Source organism: Notolabrus celidotus, chromosome 12, assembly GCF_009762535.1.
Source record: "Notolabrus celidotus isolate fNotCel1 chromosome 12, fNotCel1.pri, whole genome shotgun sequence".
NCBI classification, from domain to species: Eukaryota; Metazoa; Chordata; class Actinopteri; order Labriformes; family Labridae; genus Notolabrus; species Notolabrus celidotus.
In genome coordinates, this window is record NC_048283.1 from 7,187,993 (window position 1) to 7,206,438 (window position 18,446).

The 18,446-nt window shown below is 40.9% G+C and overlaps 1 protein-coding gene across 1 annotated transcript in view; it reads right to left on the reverse strand.

The window, feature by feature from the left end:
* The window catches only part of pear1 (platelet endothelial aggregation receptor 1), a 66,328-nt gene that overhangs the window by 10,901 nt on the left and 36,981 nt on the right, over positions 1–18,446 (reverse strand). The window contains exons 5-13 of the mRNA XM_034696978.1: positions 13,797–13,889; positions 7,440–7,686; positions 4,834–4,936; positions 4,315–4,451; positions 3,729–3,941; positions 2,875–3,049; positions 2,595–2,715; positions 2,261–2,424; positions 1,297–1,399 (exon numbers count right to left, since the gene is read on the reverse strand). Coding sequence (XP_034552869.1) covers positions 1,297–1,399; positions 2,261–2,424; positions 2,595–2,715; positions 2,875–3,049; positions 3,729–3,941; positions 4,315–4,451; positions 4,834–4,936; positions 7,440–7,686; positions 13,797–13,889 — 1,356 coding nt within the window. The remainder of the gene's footprint in view (positions 1–1,296; positions 1,400–2,260; positions 2,425–2,594; positions 2,716–2,874; positions 3,050–3,728; positions 3,942–4,314; positions 4,452–4,833; positions 4,937–7,439; positions 7,687–13,796; positions 13,890–18,446) is intronic.

Below are 18,446 nucleotides of genomic sequence, written 5' to 3' on the forward strand. Positions count from 1 at the left end.
AACCTTTTTTGACAGTAAATATTCAAAATACATAAAATAGATCTGACTGAAAAGAAAGAAGGATGTGATTCTTTGTCAGAAAACTACTCACACATGAGAGAGGTACCAGTTTGTCCACCAGGGGTCGCCAAAATCAACACAAACTCAAAGTTCCTCACAGGAGCTTTAAGTTTGTGTTTTTCTTCATCTAAACATCAAATGAGTTTCTTCCCATTTTATTTTCACTTGTTATTGAAGCTTACTCTGCAGACATAAATCATTCTGAGAAATTTGTCCGGCCATTTTCTCAGAACTCAAAGGAGATCACTTCATCTTCTCCTCTTTTTGTCAGGAATCAGTCTGAAAGTTTGTTTTGGGTTTGAGTGTATCTTATAAAATATTGTGCTTTTGTGTGTGTGTGTGTGTGTGTGGTGGGGGGTCAAGTCAGAACCTGGTATTAATCCAAGCTGAACCTGCACCCTGATATCATGCATTGTTTAAAGAAAATCAAGGGATGTTTTTCCCTGGATTACTTGTAAAAGTATTTCTACAAAACTTAGGATACTGAAACTGTATTTATAATGATGTATCTCTACATTGCAGTATCTGTATGTTTACCTAACACAGTATCCAAACACTCCTCCAACACTAAATTAAATCTGTGAGGAACTTTTGGCATTGTTTGATTGTTTTTGCAACCCCTCTGGTCAAAGCAGTACCTCTGATCTCTTACAGGTTTTGTCCTCTACACGTGTAAGTAGTGTCTTTATTACAAGATATCTCACCCTGCCTTCTTTCACCAGAAAGATGCATCACTCAATGAAAATATTTGAAGTGGAAGATGTAAAAACTGGCTGTTAATCTGCAGTCAATCACTTCCTTTGACAGCTTCTCCTGGCAGCAGTCACATGTATTAAAACAACTGTGAAGAAATAATCAATGTTTATGTTTATGGTCATGTTTTGCTTTTGTAAGCCACCTGGAGGGATCAGTATTCATTTCAGTCTGTTACACAACCAGCCAAAATAAAAAACTACTCTAAGATGGATTGACTACATTTGTAAGAGACCAGCCACAGCTTCAGGTAAGGTAGAATCAAACCTGAAACCTTTGTTGTGGGATAAAAAAAAGCTGTCAGAAATGTAATGTAGGTGATTTGAAACCCCAGGCTCAGAGAAAAAACTCTTCTACATAAAATCTGAATCACAAAAAGACAGAGTAGCAAAAACCTGAGGCTCACTTAGCTCTGCTGGACCGGACTTATCTCTGGTACTAAAGCCAAGCTGGCAGAGAAGCTCAGAGGACGTCATCACTTACCCGACCAGCCTGGCAGACAGTGGCACTCCCCGGTGGTGGCTTGGCAGCCGTCTGCATGAACACAATCACACCTCTTCAGGCAGCCTGGCCCAAACGTGCCCATCTGCACATGTGAACAAACGCCAACGGGCACAGAATCGTCAGGGGAATCTCCTCAACGCTCGGCCAGCTCAGTCAGAGTCAGACAAAATACTACACTGGCAATGTGTGTTTGCATGGACAGCCTGGTGGGTTGGCACAGCAACAACATGAGGAGCAGGCATCCAAAAGCACAGATTAAAGCGTACAGAGGGTGAAGTAAGGGATGAAAAGCTGGACAACATTTCTACAGACTGTCCGATCACAACTGGCATGTTCAGAATAATTCTAACTCTTATGATTTGTGTATTAATCTAACAAAGATCGCAGCTCATCTGTCGACTCAGCATGACTAAAAGTACACAAATCAAGAGTTATTCTAGTCTCCTGTGGTTCCTTTATCTCTGACTCAGTGGTGTGTGATTTGGTGCGCTGCTGTGGACCAAGTCCAGAACATTTTCTGTTGTATTTGAGGAGAAATGTGAAAATCAATGTAGGTTAAACCTGATCTGCTCTCTAAACTATGTCCCTATAAGTTCCCATTTCTAACACTGATGCTATATTTTATATCAGCATGTCTTATTCTACTACAAAAGAGTATATGGTAGATTTACATGTTATATACTCATGAATCATTGTATGCACATGAGTATCTTTCAGGATAGTTGAACCCTCTCTTAAAGGTATTTATATTTCTGATTTCCATATTACTACATGTTATTGTGATACAGTTTTAATGCATTACATGTGATTAGTGATTTCATGCCTGCTTGGGGGCCACCACAGTCATGCTTGTTCTACACTGATGTTCCTCAGAAGTTTTCCCACCCCGTTACCGCTTCAAGAATTGAACTGAAAGCTAAAAGCTTCATATCAGGGCATTTACCGGGCACGGTTGGTCACAGAGCGCCCCCTGCCAGCCGGCCGTGCAGGTGCAGGATCCATCTGCAGGATTACATTTTGCCCCGTTGGCGCAGTAGCAGGTGGCGTTGCATCCTGGACCCCAGGTTCCCTCGGAGCAGCGGATGGAGCAGTCGGAGCCCCGCCAGCCTGCAGACACAGAGAGGACAGTCAGCCATGTTTTAATCGTTATATGATTTACAAACCAGTTTTAGGTGCAATCACACAGTCAGCAGTTTCTCAGCAGGTTGTGAACTGACTCTCAGACAGTCAGATGTTTCTTGTTTGACAGTGATAGTGATTGTTTCATATTTTTTCACCTTCTTTGCAGAAACAGGTCCCGTCAACAGGCGAGCAGTCCACAAAGTTTTTGCAGGAGCACTCCAAGGAGCAGTTCTTTCCATAGGTGCCGCTTTTACATGGACTCTCACAGTGGACCCCCTGAACAAAAACAGTGATTAACTCTCATGATTACACTTCAGATAACAGAGATTAATTTAGTCATTAAATCTGAGAGCTTCTTCACAGAATGCAAGAAAAGAATCTAACAGATTGAAAAATGTCACTCAGAGATCAATCCTGTAAAACTCAACCACTCACCGTGAACCCGGGCGCACACTTGCACTGGCCGGTCCCACTATCACACACCCCTCCATTCACACACAAACACGGCTCCAGGCAACCGTGACCATAGAAACCGTGGGCACAGGTCTCGTTGCAGAACAGCCCCGCCCACCCCGGCTGGCAGGTGCATTCCCCTTTCATTGGGTGACAGCTGCAAATAAACACAAGGTAACTATGATGAAACTGTGACAGATAATACAAAAGAACAGAGAGAAAGTGATGCTCACACACATACGCCTCTAAATCTGGCAGTATTACTATTATTATTATGGGATATGTGTCTTCACACAGAAGAAGCCTGCTAAAATGCCACAGTGGATGACACTACTTGAACAACAAACACAACCTCATTTGCCCATGGATTTTGCACTGATCTGCAGAATTCTGGTGGAGGCCATGTATCTTAAGGTGAGGTCTGTTGTGGCCCTGGTCTGAGGACAGGGGGGCTTTCATGATACAAGGCAGGTGGTCATACAAGGCATTTGAAGAATTTGTAGACAATGCTTCAAGTTTCAAAAAGTCTTGATGACTTATTTAGATTTTAAAGAAGATTCAATAAGTTGCAGCACAAACCTGAATCCTGAGCAAAACAGTGCGAGGGGATGATAATTAAATTGGGAGATTATGTCCTAAATAGGCACCAAATGACAGGATTTATTTGTAAATGCATGGTGTACAACCTTTGAGTCAACTACTTGTTTGACAGCTAGCCCAGAATTGTGTCTCTATATCTATCTCTATATTTGACCAAAGTTGAATATTTCTTGCTCCAGAGTAACAATGCTTTTAAACCCTTTTCATTCTTCTCCTTCTCCAAAAACAAAACTCACCTGAGGGTGTGTTTGTCCTGGCAGAGACACGTGCGTTCACAGTGCATGCCGTATTTGCCGGGTGCACACATCCTGTCCCTGCAGTGTGGGCCGTGAAACCCCGGCTCACACAGGCAGCCTCCATCGATGTTGTAGCAGCGAGCACCGTTAGCACAGTCACACACACCTTTACAGTCCTGACCGTAAGAACCTGCAGCACACTCCTCGTTGCATCTGCAAAGTAAAACAGAGGCTCACACAGACGCACAGAAGAGGAAATGGAAAATAAAGCACAAGTCTGTTGTGGATTCTCTCTTCAACCACAAACCAAATCTAATCTAATATTTTGTCTTGTGGGTAGCCAATTCATTATTTTAGCTGGTGCTGTGCTTCTCTGTCTCTGGTGTCTTTTAAACACTTGAAATGAATTTGACTTTGAGAAGCTGTTTTGGTTGAATGTTCAGAAATAGAGACAGACCAACTCAGCTGCTCTGTGATGATGTAATACCACAGAACTAGCATCCAGTCACAGTTTAAGACAACAGTTTCTGTTTTGGTTCTCTACTTGCAAATAAAGCCACACAAAAACCCTTGCACACACACACACCTGTTACCAGTGAAGCCTTTAGCACACTTGCACTGTCCGGTTTCAGGGTCACATTTGCCCCTGTTGTGACAGACGCACTCCTCGGCACAGTTTGATCCAAACCTCCCCTCTGGGCAGCGCTCTGTGCAAACTGAACCCTGCAGAGAAACAAGGAACAAGCGCTCATGAGGAGGACAGAAATGTTAAGTTAAGAAGGAGGACACACTGCAACAAGACACCAACATGGCAACTTCACAATTCAAGTGACTCAGACTTTGAGGTTCTTTATCTCCTCTCATGCTTGTCTTCCAAACCTGAGAAACCTACGGGTCCATCTATCACATTATTTGAGAACCTTAAATTGTCTTGTCCCCACAGACTCACTCAAAATCTCTTTAGAAACACGTCATCATTACGAAAAAGAAACTGTCAAAAGTTTTAAGCCAGCTGGAATATCAGAGATGATCTATTTCACAATCTGGCAGCCTCTCTGGACTACGTAAAGGTTAGTGTCAGTGCAACTTTAGCCTGAAGTCTTACCGTCCATCCTGGGGGGCAGTCACAGACTCCTTTGCCCTTACAGATACCACCGTTCTGGCAGGGGCAGCGAGCCTGACATCTCCTGGAACACGCTTTCTCACAGCTGGAGGAAAAGATGGAGTCCATGATTAATTATCAACTTAATGGACCTCTTCAGTCAAAAACACTCAGTGTGTCCTGGGACATTCCTGAGGACTGAAGTAAATGTTTCATCAAGCAGTTAAAGTGCAAAAAATAAGTGTTTTCAGAGTTTTTAAGAGGTTGATATTTAAGTATCTGCACAAACACAGAGTACAGAAACCAAGAACATTTACTCAAGTACCAAAATAACCAATTTAGGTACATTAACATCAGTATTCCCTTCATTGTTACTTTATACTTACAGAGATTCATGGCACTTTTTGTCCATTAGCTGTAGTAACTAGTTTCTTCAATTACAGATATATAATAAAAAAGATAATGAACATGAACATTATCATGAAGTATTTTAGAAAAACAACATTTTATGAAGCACAAGAGGTACCTTAAAATCCCTTACTTTGGCTGTAAAATTCAATTTGTGCATCAATATTAACAATACAATAACAAAACATGTATATTCCATTACAACCAATTTGCATTATGACGACTTTTACTTGTTGTAGTTCAAGTTTCGATTCTAATACTTTGTACTTTAACATTTAATCCAGTCAAGATTCACCATTTTAACTAAAGACACCATACACTGTTGTATTACTACATAAAGCTCTTTTGAGGATTTTACGTTTGTGTTGATTCTGGCGCCCCCTGTGGAGAAAACTGTACCTTATTCATTTTGATGATTTGTTCTGTACATATATAAGTCATGTCTCCTGACAGAAATTATTAATGTATTAGGGGCATACAATGTAAGGCATTAAAAATCCCCAAACAGAAATTGTCAGTCTTGTGTTTGATGGTCTTTGTTTCTTTTGTAGGTCATAGAAAGACATTAATGTGAATTTCAGACTGTTTTATAACCAGTCAAAAACCTCTCACAGGAGCTTTAACTTTGTAATCAGTCATGAGTCAACATTTTAACTGAGTACAACCCACATTGTTAGTTAACCTTAAAGCTCCTGTGAGAAACTTGTAGTTTGTGGTGATTTTGTTGGACAAAGTGAGGTGATGTCCCTCGCTGAAAAACCTTTCCTCTATTTTAAGTGTCTATCATGCACATGACAATAAATCCTGACGTGGAAATTTTTAAAAGGCTGTTTTGTCAGCGTTCTACTTTCACCTCATCTGACACCTGCCTCGCAGCAGCAGCAGTTTCATTGAAAATGGCTGTAAAGAAACTCCTAACAGGAGCTTTAAATTTAAGAAATATTTATTCCATGTTATCAGTGTCAATCCAGTTTCCCTACAGCAGTTTTGTATATACTTTATAACCTAATAGACACGTGTATACCGTTTATACTGCCATTTAATATTCTGTTGACTCAGTAAAAATTAAAAAAGGCAGAGAGAAAGAAAACCACAACAGCTTCTCCTTGATTATTATGAGACTTGACATTACAGTAGCTTTGTGTGATTCATCAGCACAGCTGGAACGTGTCTTTAACCAATCAGATTACTTGGCTGAAACTACTTGTTGTACAACTCCATGTTTGGATATTATATTTTCTAAGACACCCTTGAGGTGAAATAACATGGACAGACTTCAATAAAAACAATTTGTTGAGGAGCTTTAATCCCATAATCAGTATATCCAAGCCTTCTTTTTATGTAGCTCTCAGTGGTGTGTTGTGTTTTAACATTTAAGAGTTTCCATTAATATGTAGCTGGGAAGAATTTTAATAGCTTACTCATCCTCGGGGGCTTCTATAAAAACAGGGCGTAGCGGATGACTCACGGATCATGGTGTCATACAGAAGGGTCTTTTTTCCATCTTAAAGTTAAGTTGTGTAAAAATAACTTGTTGAAACGTCCCACATCTGTGTCTGACAGAGCCCCGGAGAAAGTTTAAATAATGAAGTAAACTCAAATGAAATGATGCTTGACAAAGCGAGGTACCGAGTGTTCCCCACAGTCAATTAAATAGTTAAATATGGGTGATTTAAAATGTCCTTTATCAGAAGGGAATGTTTTTGGCTTCATAGAGTACAAAAGTCCCAACCTGTCTCACATTAACTCATCAGCCTCATGTCATATAAATCACACCATGTCCTTTGTTTAGAAGCCAGTTTGTTGTTAGAACTTGTTCCTGTGACCTGCCTGCTGTGCTGTATGGATTTGTTTCCCTATTCTTGAACCTTAGGTCTTATCCTCGTGCCACCTACCTTCCTGTTTTCATTAGCCAAGTTATCTGTCTTTCAAGCTGAAATTACCTGCCTGTAAGTTTTATTTTGGTTAAAATAATAGAATGGAGCAGGTGGAGCAACCATTCTCAACCATTCTCAAATTCTTATATTAAAGCTCCCATGAGGAAATCTCAGCTTGTTTTGGTTTGGCGCCCCCCTGTGGACAAAGCAGTAACTCTTTCCACTTTGCTGATTTTGTCCCTGTACATGTGGTGGTACTATTGAATCTACTACATTAGATTAAAACTAACAATTAATCTCCTTTGTTTATTTTCATTTACTTACAAAGTCCCAGTGAATCTCTCCCGACATATACACTCTCCGGTTGCTTTATCGCAGGATCCTCCCGCCTCACACTTGCATGTCTGCTGACAGCCTTTCCCGAAGATCCCCGCTGGACACGACTCCTCACAGTATCGTCCCATGAACCCTGGAGGGCACAGACACGCCCCCTTCACAGGATCGCAGAGCGCTCCATTCTCGCATTTGCACTGCTCAATACAGGTTTTCCCCCAGTGTTTGTCATCACAGGCTGAAAGGAGAAGAGATGGACTGTTAATTATTGATTATGTAGACTTCCAACATTGAGCCAAGATACTAAAACACAGGACAGAATTTTTCTGCAGCAACTTACAGCGTTGAAAAATAGAAGGTAGAAGTATATGTGCAAAAAAGAACCTGCAGTACCCCAAGTGTCTACTTGAGGCTGCTCTAAAAAAAATGGAAAGAGCTTATATAGAGCTTATATTAAAGTGGCCATTTTTACTGCAGAATTGCTCTCGTTTCCAGCCTGGTTCAAAAAACTATTTGCTTCCTATACCTCATTTCTTTATCAGTAACAACTGTACATGGGTGGTTTTCATTATAACTCATCTGTTCTCATTTTATTCAGACTGAGTGTATATTATAATGGGAAATAATTAGAGGTGTGGCTGATTTGAATGAAGGGTGGAGCTGTTTGGGAGGCAGCAAGACTATTTGCCAGTTTCTGGAGTAGTTCAAGATGGATGGAGTAAGCATTACCAACACCGTGACCACCAGGGGTTTGTGCTAGAAAATTTTGGCCATGTAAAAGAAATATGAGGTCACTAATTCCCTACCACGAATGTTCAAATATTCTTAGGGCCCCTATCAGTCATGGGCCCTTAGCAATCCTGAATTTTCTCCCCAACATGGCACCTGGTGTCCCCATCTATAGGCTTCCTAGACTAATACCTGGCATCAATGAACGTATGGATTGGAATGGAAATAAATCATCCTGATGACACTTTCTGTAAAAATGTAATCAAACGACAATCAGAAACTACCACCTGATATTACATCGCCTCCACACTTTTGAATCTTATTTATCTACAGAAAGGTTTTTCTTTTTTCCCTTTGTCGTGCAGTTTAACAGCAGCACACATTTTTATTTTCCTTGCCCACATTTTCCAATGATTCAAACCAGTCATCTTCCAGTAACAGTCCTCCTCCTCCTCCTCTAAACACTGACTCAAACCTCCTCTGCCCTCCTGGAAATGGGGGAAAATCTTCAGCAAAACAAGATTACAGATGATTATTGTAACTTGCATACAGTGCAAGAACAACCGTTTAGTGTCTCTTTACTTCATCCGTTTCTGTTCAACATGGTGTCACTTACAGCTATATATATGATATCATGATAAAACAAATAAACAGACACAAATCTGATTTAAAGAAGTGTGTTTAACTGAACAAGGATGATCAACAGAAAAGAAACTGAAAAGGAGTGCTTGGAGATGACATAAAGCACTGACTAACACACATTACTGTGTTTCTCCTCCATGCTTTAACATCCAAATCCTCCCTTCTAGCTCAGGAGAGTTGAATTACCAACAAATAATGTAGCACTGGCAGGGAGATTTGCATGGAGATCACAGGGCAGAGGGTTTTGAATGGTTAAGTTTACCCAAGTCTGAGTTTTGGCTCCAGGGGTTTTAACGTGCAACGAAGATTCACACACGGTTTGGATTTCAATCCATGATGAAGAGATCTCAGTCCTCTGTATCGTGCTGTGAGAAACTCAAATGGTCAAGGGTGCATTCTTAGAATTACTCATCAATAACTCAGCTTGTCTCGGACATTAGACATCATTGAGAGAGTGTGATATCCGATAGCTGACGTAAGACGTGGACAGGGGTGAGTTATCTACTCCTGAGCTGAGTCCAGCAATTTCACGCTGACCAAGGAGAATCTTTTGCATGAGCTGCAGACGTTCATGCACGAAATCCAGAGTGCACCGAGGCCTGAGCTGCACTTCATGTATGTCCATGTTCCCAGTTTGCCCCTGAACCCCCTCTGCCTCTTCCACAGCTTTGAAGCACAGAAGGATTGCTTTGACAATAATTACACAGAGGGTAGAGCAGAGCCAAATTTGGCCTGGAGCAAAGGGATCTGTTGTGTTTATTGCACTAACTCAGAGCAGGACCCTCGCCTCCTTTGTTTAACTGAATCATAACCGTACTTGTTCTCTGTGTGGGCATTGTGGAGGGGCTCTGCTGGAGTGTGTCAGGTTAACTAATGAGAATTTCAGCTGGAGCATATTTGTGTTTACACAGACATTCTCCAAGACAGGAGGGAGTTTTCCTGAAGGCTCAGTGAGGATGTCAGCTAGGGAGTTCAGGGCTGATAAATCCAGACAGGAGATGAGTGAATGGGTGAAAATTCTCAGCTTGGAGGTGTGATTGTGAGGGTGCAAACTGACAGTGGCTTTTGCCTGGTCCATGCTAAAAGGTGTTATAACTATTAGCAGACATTGAAAAGAGGAGACCAAAAACATCGACATGTCCCAACTCGCGATATGGGAATCTGAGTATCTCTTACGGTTGAACAGGACTTTAGAGAAACAAACATGACAGATGATGGACAGGAAGAGTAGGCAACACTCTACAGAAAACATGCTTGACAGTCCACAGAGTTCTCCCCACACAACAGGATATCAGATTCTAAATATTGAACATTCTCATCATGTTAGAGTTGAAATAGGTGCACCAGATCTGGGGAAGTAAAATATCTCTAAACATACCTCACACCACGGGAAAATCTGGCAAGATAATCTTTAGAACCCCCCACAACTCTGGACTTACTTTCATCAGTATGGGGGAATCGAGCCAAAAATCAGCTTGATTATCTTACAGTGTGTCCCCAGTTCAAGCACAGTGTTGCTGAGCTTGTTTACCTTCTTCAAACACACTCACCTCAGCTAAACTAACTTTGATGACATGGTCGACCCAACATTGCCAGAAGTTTGATATTTTGGCATCAAAGGGGCTTTCAGGAGAGATTTTCCATGTCAAGTGTTTGCATCTGTGCTGGATAGTTACCATGTTTGGTTGTTATCACAGATACCCCACAAAAACACAGCAACCCTGTGAAGTGCATGACATGATGCCTGAACGTGACTTCACAACAACGATAAACAAATCAGAAAACGTTGCATGATTACAACCAGATTTTTGTTTTTAAACTTAGGTTTGAGGTGCATTTCTAACCCTGCAAAGCAGATTATTGTTTAAACATGTCCCTAAAGGATCAAAATGACGCCTCCTTACAGTTTAAGTTTAAAAACTGTTCTCCTCTAAATTCAGCACTGAAATCTCAGTCTCTATGCTGATGATACCGTCTTGTTCTGCAAATCAATCTGTGGAAAAGATTCCAGCACTTTTCAGCTCTGCCTACTGTCACTATGACTGAAGTGTTAGTTTCCATCTCAGGCTGGTCTCGAGAGTCGAGAAGTAATGACAGTTACTGGGCACAGATGTGAGAGCAGCCTGAGGAGCTACTGGGCTCCAATCACCTCTGATGGAGCACGATCCAGTCCTGCAATCCAGGCGACAAGAGCAGAGCTAGTGAGAGCATCTTTAAGTTGCTGGTTGGTACGAAGTGACTGAAAGCAGTAGTGCTTGCTTATGTTTGTTTAATGTAATATTTTAAATTAGGTATTCTCTGACAAGGTATGGCATTATGGAATTAACCTGATTTTGGATCTACAATTCAATGTTGGGCATAAGGGCACCCTGCGGGGGTGTCAAGAGGTCTAAGTCAGCTTCGGGCTGTGACTTGACACAGAAAAGATTAAATGTGTGAGTCTTAATCCTTGAGAAGAAGTTCTGAGATGAATCGAATAATTAAAGGGTTTATTTCGGTTAAGACGAGATCAGTTGTGATTCTGTGTCCAGTGGGACATTAAGACTCTGCAAGTTACGGACTTCAGAGGAATGAAGGGAGCTGATTATTTATAATACTCCCTCCTAATTTAAATAAATGATAAGACCCAACACCGTTTACTATGTACGTTAAGTTACATAAGTGCACAGAGAGACAGAGAGTTGATCAAACATAACTGGCCGCATATAAAATGTAAATGTTTGAAGTGTTTGCTGTATGTTTTTTGTTGATTGTTACTGTTCTGTTTTTTGTTTTTAGCTCTTAAAAGCACTCATACTCTTAGTATGAATGGTGCTTTATAAATAAACTTGCCTTGCCTTGCCTTGATAGCAATGATGTAAAAAGTTTTCGTCATTATGTTTTCAAAAGCAAAGCTCTGAGAACAAGAGCTAACCAAGGACATAATTGTCAACGTAAAGTCCTGCTTATCTCCTCTGACATTACCTTAAATGGGAAAGTTCAGTTTGATGTGAATTATATCAAATAAGCAGGCTGACATCTAATTTGACTGTAAAAGGAAATGTTCAGTTCAATGTTGATTCATCCAACAAAAAGGATTTTTGCTTCAACTTGTTTATTGCAGATAGTGTAAAGTCAGTGTGTGGTTATTCAAATCCTTAATGTTTCTAAAGCAATACCTCTGAACTGAGGAAAGCTGGTTCTCACTACTTCACATCTAACTGAGGGTCGAGACACTTATTCCTCAGGGTCTACAGTTTTACCTACTCATATAACATAAATTCTAAGGTCTCTCTCACTAATGATATGTTGATTTAAATAAGATTTCAAAAATAAGCAGCTGGTGTACGTGATGAAGATATGTTCATTTAAGGAGATTACAGTCCCCTACAGTGATATGGATCAGTATCTGTAATAATGCATGAACCTAGAAATAAGCACTTGGCACACTCCAAATTTGCTTCTCCTGCTCGCTGACATGGTGGGAAAATTTATACTTTTCCCCAGAGAGCGGTGAAAGCACTGGTTTGGGTTTCGCCTGCCTCCAAAGTCCACATAATCTCATGGATATCTCACTGACCCTCGCTGCTGGTTTGTGATTCCTGCTCTCTGAGTCACTCTTTTAAAATCTGCTCTAAAAGGCCTTACATAAAGCATAATTAATCTAACATTAGCTTTCCACTTTGCTGCCTTTCTCCTTCCCCAATAACTTCCATTACCACTATTTTCATTCTCACCTCATGTATAGAGTTTAGATTATACTTCCCCCACTTCTTTCAACTCTCCATACTCATGCCCAAACAGCCCTAAGAGGGCTCAGTATGAAAACCTCAGGCCCCTCTCTTATTTCCCATACTTAGATAACTCAACACACAGGCATCCAGGAAGTGTCAGGGCTCATTCTGCCAAAAAAGACTCCATTATAGGACAAAATGGAGGAGCCAGCGCTGGAGAGAGGAGTGCGAGTGGAAGAGGAGAAAAGTGTGGAGTGAACGAGTGAAAACAAGGAAAAAAAATTAAGTGCAGGTTTTTAGGGGAGGGAGTGTAATGAGAGACAGAGAGAACTGAGAGAACTGAGCCATGCAAGAGAGAGAGAGTGGGGTAACATTTTCCATTTCCCCTTCCCATCATCCCCCTGTCAAAAATCAACCACTACCCGTTAAAGCTAATTCCCTCCCTCTGTAGAGAAATTTGGGGGAGAAAATGGAGGAAGGCTGTGTACTATTGACCCAGCTGACTGCAGAGAAACGGGCTGATGTTGTGGAAAAACTCCATCTCGGTGAGGGGAACAGCAGCACCATGAAATGCGGTTCTGGTTTCACACTTGGCGTTGTGCGGATGATAAAATTTAGGAGATTTGATACAAGAAACCCAGCGTTAGACTCACTGCTCTGAAGTATTATATAATGATTTCTGCTGACTTCAGTTGTGTCATCATGAGTGGAAGGAGCAGGTTTAAAGCCTCTGTCTTAACTCTTTTTATTGAATACGGCTACTAGAGTCTGTCAAACTGATTAAACTATGCTCTCGGGCCTTTTGGTCACATGCTTTTAACTTCACTTATAAGAACTCTTCTCAGCTGTATAATAAAAGCTGCTCCAAAATTAAACCACTTTTTACTGATATTGAAAAGAAACTGTGTGAGTGAGAGAGGTGGAGGTGCAGCTCTGCGTCCCTCTGGTCCAGTAAACTGTTTCTGGACTGACGCTGACATCCATGACTCACTGTGTGCATGCTTTAATGCTCCCTTGCTGTTTCTATTGGACGGGCCTTCAGTGTGTGATGGAGGGTGTGTGTGTGTGTGTGTGTGTGTGTGACGAGCCACTTGACTTCAGACCAGTTCTCATTTCCTGTTGTGCATGTTAAATTTTTATTTGTGTGCGTACCTGAAGAAGAGGGGAAGACAGAAAGTGATGGAGGGGGAAAAAGAGAGAGGGGGAGTGGGTGAAGGAGAGAGTGAGGAAATGTCTGAGCGAGGGGAAAAAGACTGATTCATACCGCTGGAACAGTCGTCGCCTCGCCAGCCTCCCTCACACTGGCAGCGGTCCGGAGCGACACATCGACCGTGAACACACTCCTTGGTGCAGCGAGCTGTTGATGAAAACACACTCTATTACAGGAGCAGCTTTGTGTCAAACATTCAACTCCAGATAATCAGGAGGCAATGCATGATCTACAGCAGAGTGTGCAGGAATCTGAAGGCGACCAGTTGTTTGTCTAATTGAGTAAATGCTGTAAAGTGTTTACTGTCCACCAGGATTTTTTATTCTGTCAGTGCTTGTAACTGTCAGATTTTATTTGTTTTGTTTTAGCAGTCTTTTTTTGCTCTTGTGTGCTCTGTTTTCTGTCTTTATCTGTTATACTGTGTTCTCAAAGTGTTCAAAATTAGTAAACAGATGTTCAAAAACAAAAACCACAACAACAGAGAAGAGAGAGAGTACAACGATGTGCACTAAATAGACGAGAGAGGGATCCAAACCCGGGGCCGCTGCTCTGGGGAATGTAGCCTCTATGTGCATGATTACACCACTGAGATTAACTGTCACTCTGTTTAAGGAAAAAGTCACATATAAATGTTTTTTATCATCATTAGTTTTATGGGAGGAAAGACCATTTGCCTGTTAAATCTTGACTAAAAGTGGACTGTCAGAGTGTTTAAATATCTCTGACTGAATTCCTCCCCTCTGCATGTTTTCCATCCGTCACAAACAGCGTGTGAGCTGCCAGCACAACAGCTGGGCTCAACCGTACAATTGAAAGCATCAGTTTGAGATGCCATTCATTCCTTTAAGGAACTTTCTCTTCAATGGAGAGCCTTTAGGGTTCAAACTTGCCAGTGTCGTGAATTGTCCCAGTATTTGATTTGATCACAGACTTCATATTGAAAGACAGATATATATTTTCTAAACACACAACACCCAGGACTAGGGATGTTCCAAACTCTCTAAACTCTCAGTCTTCTAAACAGAAATTTATATTCTGACCGACCAATGAGTGAAAGGGAAAAGAAACACTCCATTTTCTTGATTAAAATACTGACACTTTCACTATGATGCCATCTGTCATCTGTTCTCAAGGGGCGCCTGTGGTTCAGTAGTAGAGCCTGTCGTCTCTCAGTCAGAATTTGGGGGTTCAATCAAGCGGCAACCGCCGTTCTTGAGAATTGAAGCCAATGCAGAAGTGTTAAAACTGCAGTTCAATGCATGGGGCTGGTCAGAAAACAATCTGAACCTGGACCTCTGCGGCTGCAATGGTTAAAGACTTACTGAAATGAAGAATGTGTACTTATTTGGGACTTTTTGTTTATTTACTTATTTATTCATTTATTTATTTATTAATTGTATTTATTTTATTTTATTTACCTTGACCTACTGAACACAGAGGAAACTAGGGTATTACATACTGTACTACTGTATATACCTTAAGTAACAAGATCTTGCTTGGATAAGAGGGATGGGGTTGTCGCCATTTGGGGGGGGGGGGGGGGGGGGGGGGGGGGGGGGGGTTCTAGAGGAGCGTTTAAAGAGAAATGCTTAAAACCTGTTGTACTACTGCCTTTGAAATATGCCATGCCCTTCTCTTTTTGAAATAAAAAACAATTGATCGCAAAAAAAAAAACTGCTGCAGTTCCTCGAGTGTCCACCAGAGGCTGATTCCAGAAGCCCAGGAAACCACATACACACCCATTCTAAAAGGCTCATCTTTACAGCAAAAATAAATAACAGCCTGGTACAAAGATTTAAAAAACTTGGGAGTGAACTTTTGTTATAACTCGTATTTTGAAGATATTAAAGTTACGAGTTTTTGCTTAATTAGGGGCGTGGCTGACTTGACTGACAGGCGGGCACACTGTAGCTGTTCGTGAAGAGGCTAAAGGCCCGGGTCAACTCTACTCCTTGCCCGTGTTAGGTTGTCTGAAAGTTAGATTGAGTCAGCATTTCCAATATGGTGACTGCTGACTATGGGCTTCAAAACTCTTCTTTAGAAACCAATGGTTGACGTCACAGAGACAACATCCATGTTTTGTACAGTGTATGGTTTCAATCCCAGGTCAAGCTGTCCTAGGGCAAGACACTTAACCCCAAACTGCCCCCGGTGCTGTGTCGGTGTTGTGTTAATGGGATTAGTTAGGACTGATGAGCGCTCTACGTACATAACAGCTTCTGATATCAGTGTATGAATGTGGTGTGATGGGTGAATTTGACATTTGTGTAAAAACACTGAGTGGTCAGAAGACAAGACAGCACTCTGAAACGCAGTTAATTTACCATTTCTTGTTCACATGGTGGTATAGAGCATCACAGTATTATGATAGTAGCCATTAAATGGAGCTACAGCCCCAACTAGTGGTGGGTGGCTGCACTACAGCTTGACGATATGGACCGAGTGTCAGGCTGATACTTTTAACTCGTTAAACTGACAAGAAAGTCTGGTGCCAACATGCAAGGGTGACGACATTCAATCTTTTAGTGTACCAAACACGCACATCCATGAGAACTACTGCAATATGTTTTTGTTGTTTTTCATCCAAGCACAAACAATAACTTCACTGATTATTTTCCTCTCTAGTTGTAGGTGTGTGAATACTGAGGGCTCCAAGAACAGGCGAACATGTCATCAAATGGAGGAGGTAAGCATAATTATATGTAATGATATGTATTTTAGAAATAAAAACAGTGTACAGAAAGTGGGTTTAGGAGGAGGCACTGATGACTCGTTGAAAGCAGAGATATTTCAATTATAGAACTCAAAACAGCGATCAGTGGGCGCCATGGTGGCTTTTGTGATGGCCGTCAGTAAAATCAAAGGCTTTTGTGTTTGGATACAAAACAAAATATACCCTCACACCCACGTAAATACACACATGGAGGCTTCCTTTTTCACATGAGACTGCTGCAAACAACAAAAACACACATTTTCTCCAGTGACAGAAAACATTTATCTCCCTGATGTCAGTTTTCTGAAGCACAAAGCGCAGACACTTGTTATTACAGGCTGAGTTTCTGAGATCAGATGATTCGAATTCTGACAGTCCCATGAGAAGTTTTGAATGTATGGTTCCACTTTATTTAAATAAGTCACTGCTGACTGTCAGAAATAACAGTGTGTCAGCAAACTGTTGACAGCTGGTCTCTTAGATGACAACACACTTTGTTGCTTTTTAAACTTATGCACCCGTTCATTTATCCTAACTTATTCTGGCATCTCTATGTTTGGACTTCATATTTAAACTCCTTGAATTTAAGATAAGGGTTGGGGCTACTTTTGCTCTTCAGTGACACAAAGACTCAGCGTTTTCTTAGGGAGATATCATGATAACTGAACTGTGAATCAATAACAGATGTAGGAATGTTTTTCCCTTTAAACAAGCTTGCTTTTTGTTTGTTTATGGCTCTACAAAACATACAGACTACAAAGAATCACGTGTTGAAGTGAGAAGGTTATTTTCACATTAGTTTGATGTTAGAGGACAGACACAAACCATGTAAAACAAAGTCAAACAATCAGATATTAAGATCCAGAGCAGAGCAGTTCAAACTGAGCCAGGAGGTAAATAAATATTCAGATCAAAACGACTGAACTTCACCAAAACTGATGGTTTAAGAAGAATGTCATTGATCACCTGGCTCTATAAATAACTTCTGATATGGCATTCAAATGTCCACAGTCATATTTCAGACAGCTTGTTATTTAAAGGAAAACTACATTTAGGAAACAACATGCTTGTACAGGAGAATATAGAATCAGGCCTCCCTTGTGGTTTTCGTACCCTTTTATCTTAGTCCAGAGTTCCCGAGCTGTGAGATGTTTTCTAAAGCATGTGCTATAAATAGAGGAGTACATAGAGGTTTTTAGGCTGGATAGTGAGTTAATGTACTGTACTTTCAGTTATAGAGGTCTTCTCCCAAATTTTAAATTGTATTTGTATAAAATGTGCATATGTTTTTCCCCTGTCTTTGAAATCTTGAAGCTAATTGGCCGGTAACCAGCTGATCTTTTGGCATGCTTCTGTTCAAAGACTGAGCGGCTCTTTCTCTTTCTGAGTGTGCACTGAAAAAATGTGCTGTTTGTACACAGCGCTGACTCTGACACTCTAAAGTGACTCAGAGTCAGCTCTTTGTCTAGCTTGCAGGATTTTCTGTTGCTTTGATTTCTGCTACAGTCACAGAGAAGTTGTGAGTATTGTAGGAGCTGCTGTACTGACTCTTGGCAGTCAGCTTGTCCTCTTTAAAGCAGAAAGTTTGGCAACAGTTTGCTAACCCAAAAGACAACATGGGTTTGATAATTCACAAGGGGTGGGAATTGCAAGATAACTCACCATGCGATATGACAATACGATACTACACATTAACATACGATACGATACAATAAGATAAGATACGATACAATACGATACAATATGATACGATACGTTAACATACGATACGATACAATGCGATGGGATACGATATATTATGATATGATAAGATATGATATGATTGGATACATTACATGACATGACACAATACAATGTCATATGATACACTACATTACATTTCGATACGTAACGATACAGAATATACTGCCAATGATTTATAATAAAATCATGATACAGCAATTCAGCAATCCTTAAAAATGGATATGATACAATAGGATAGGATCTGATTA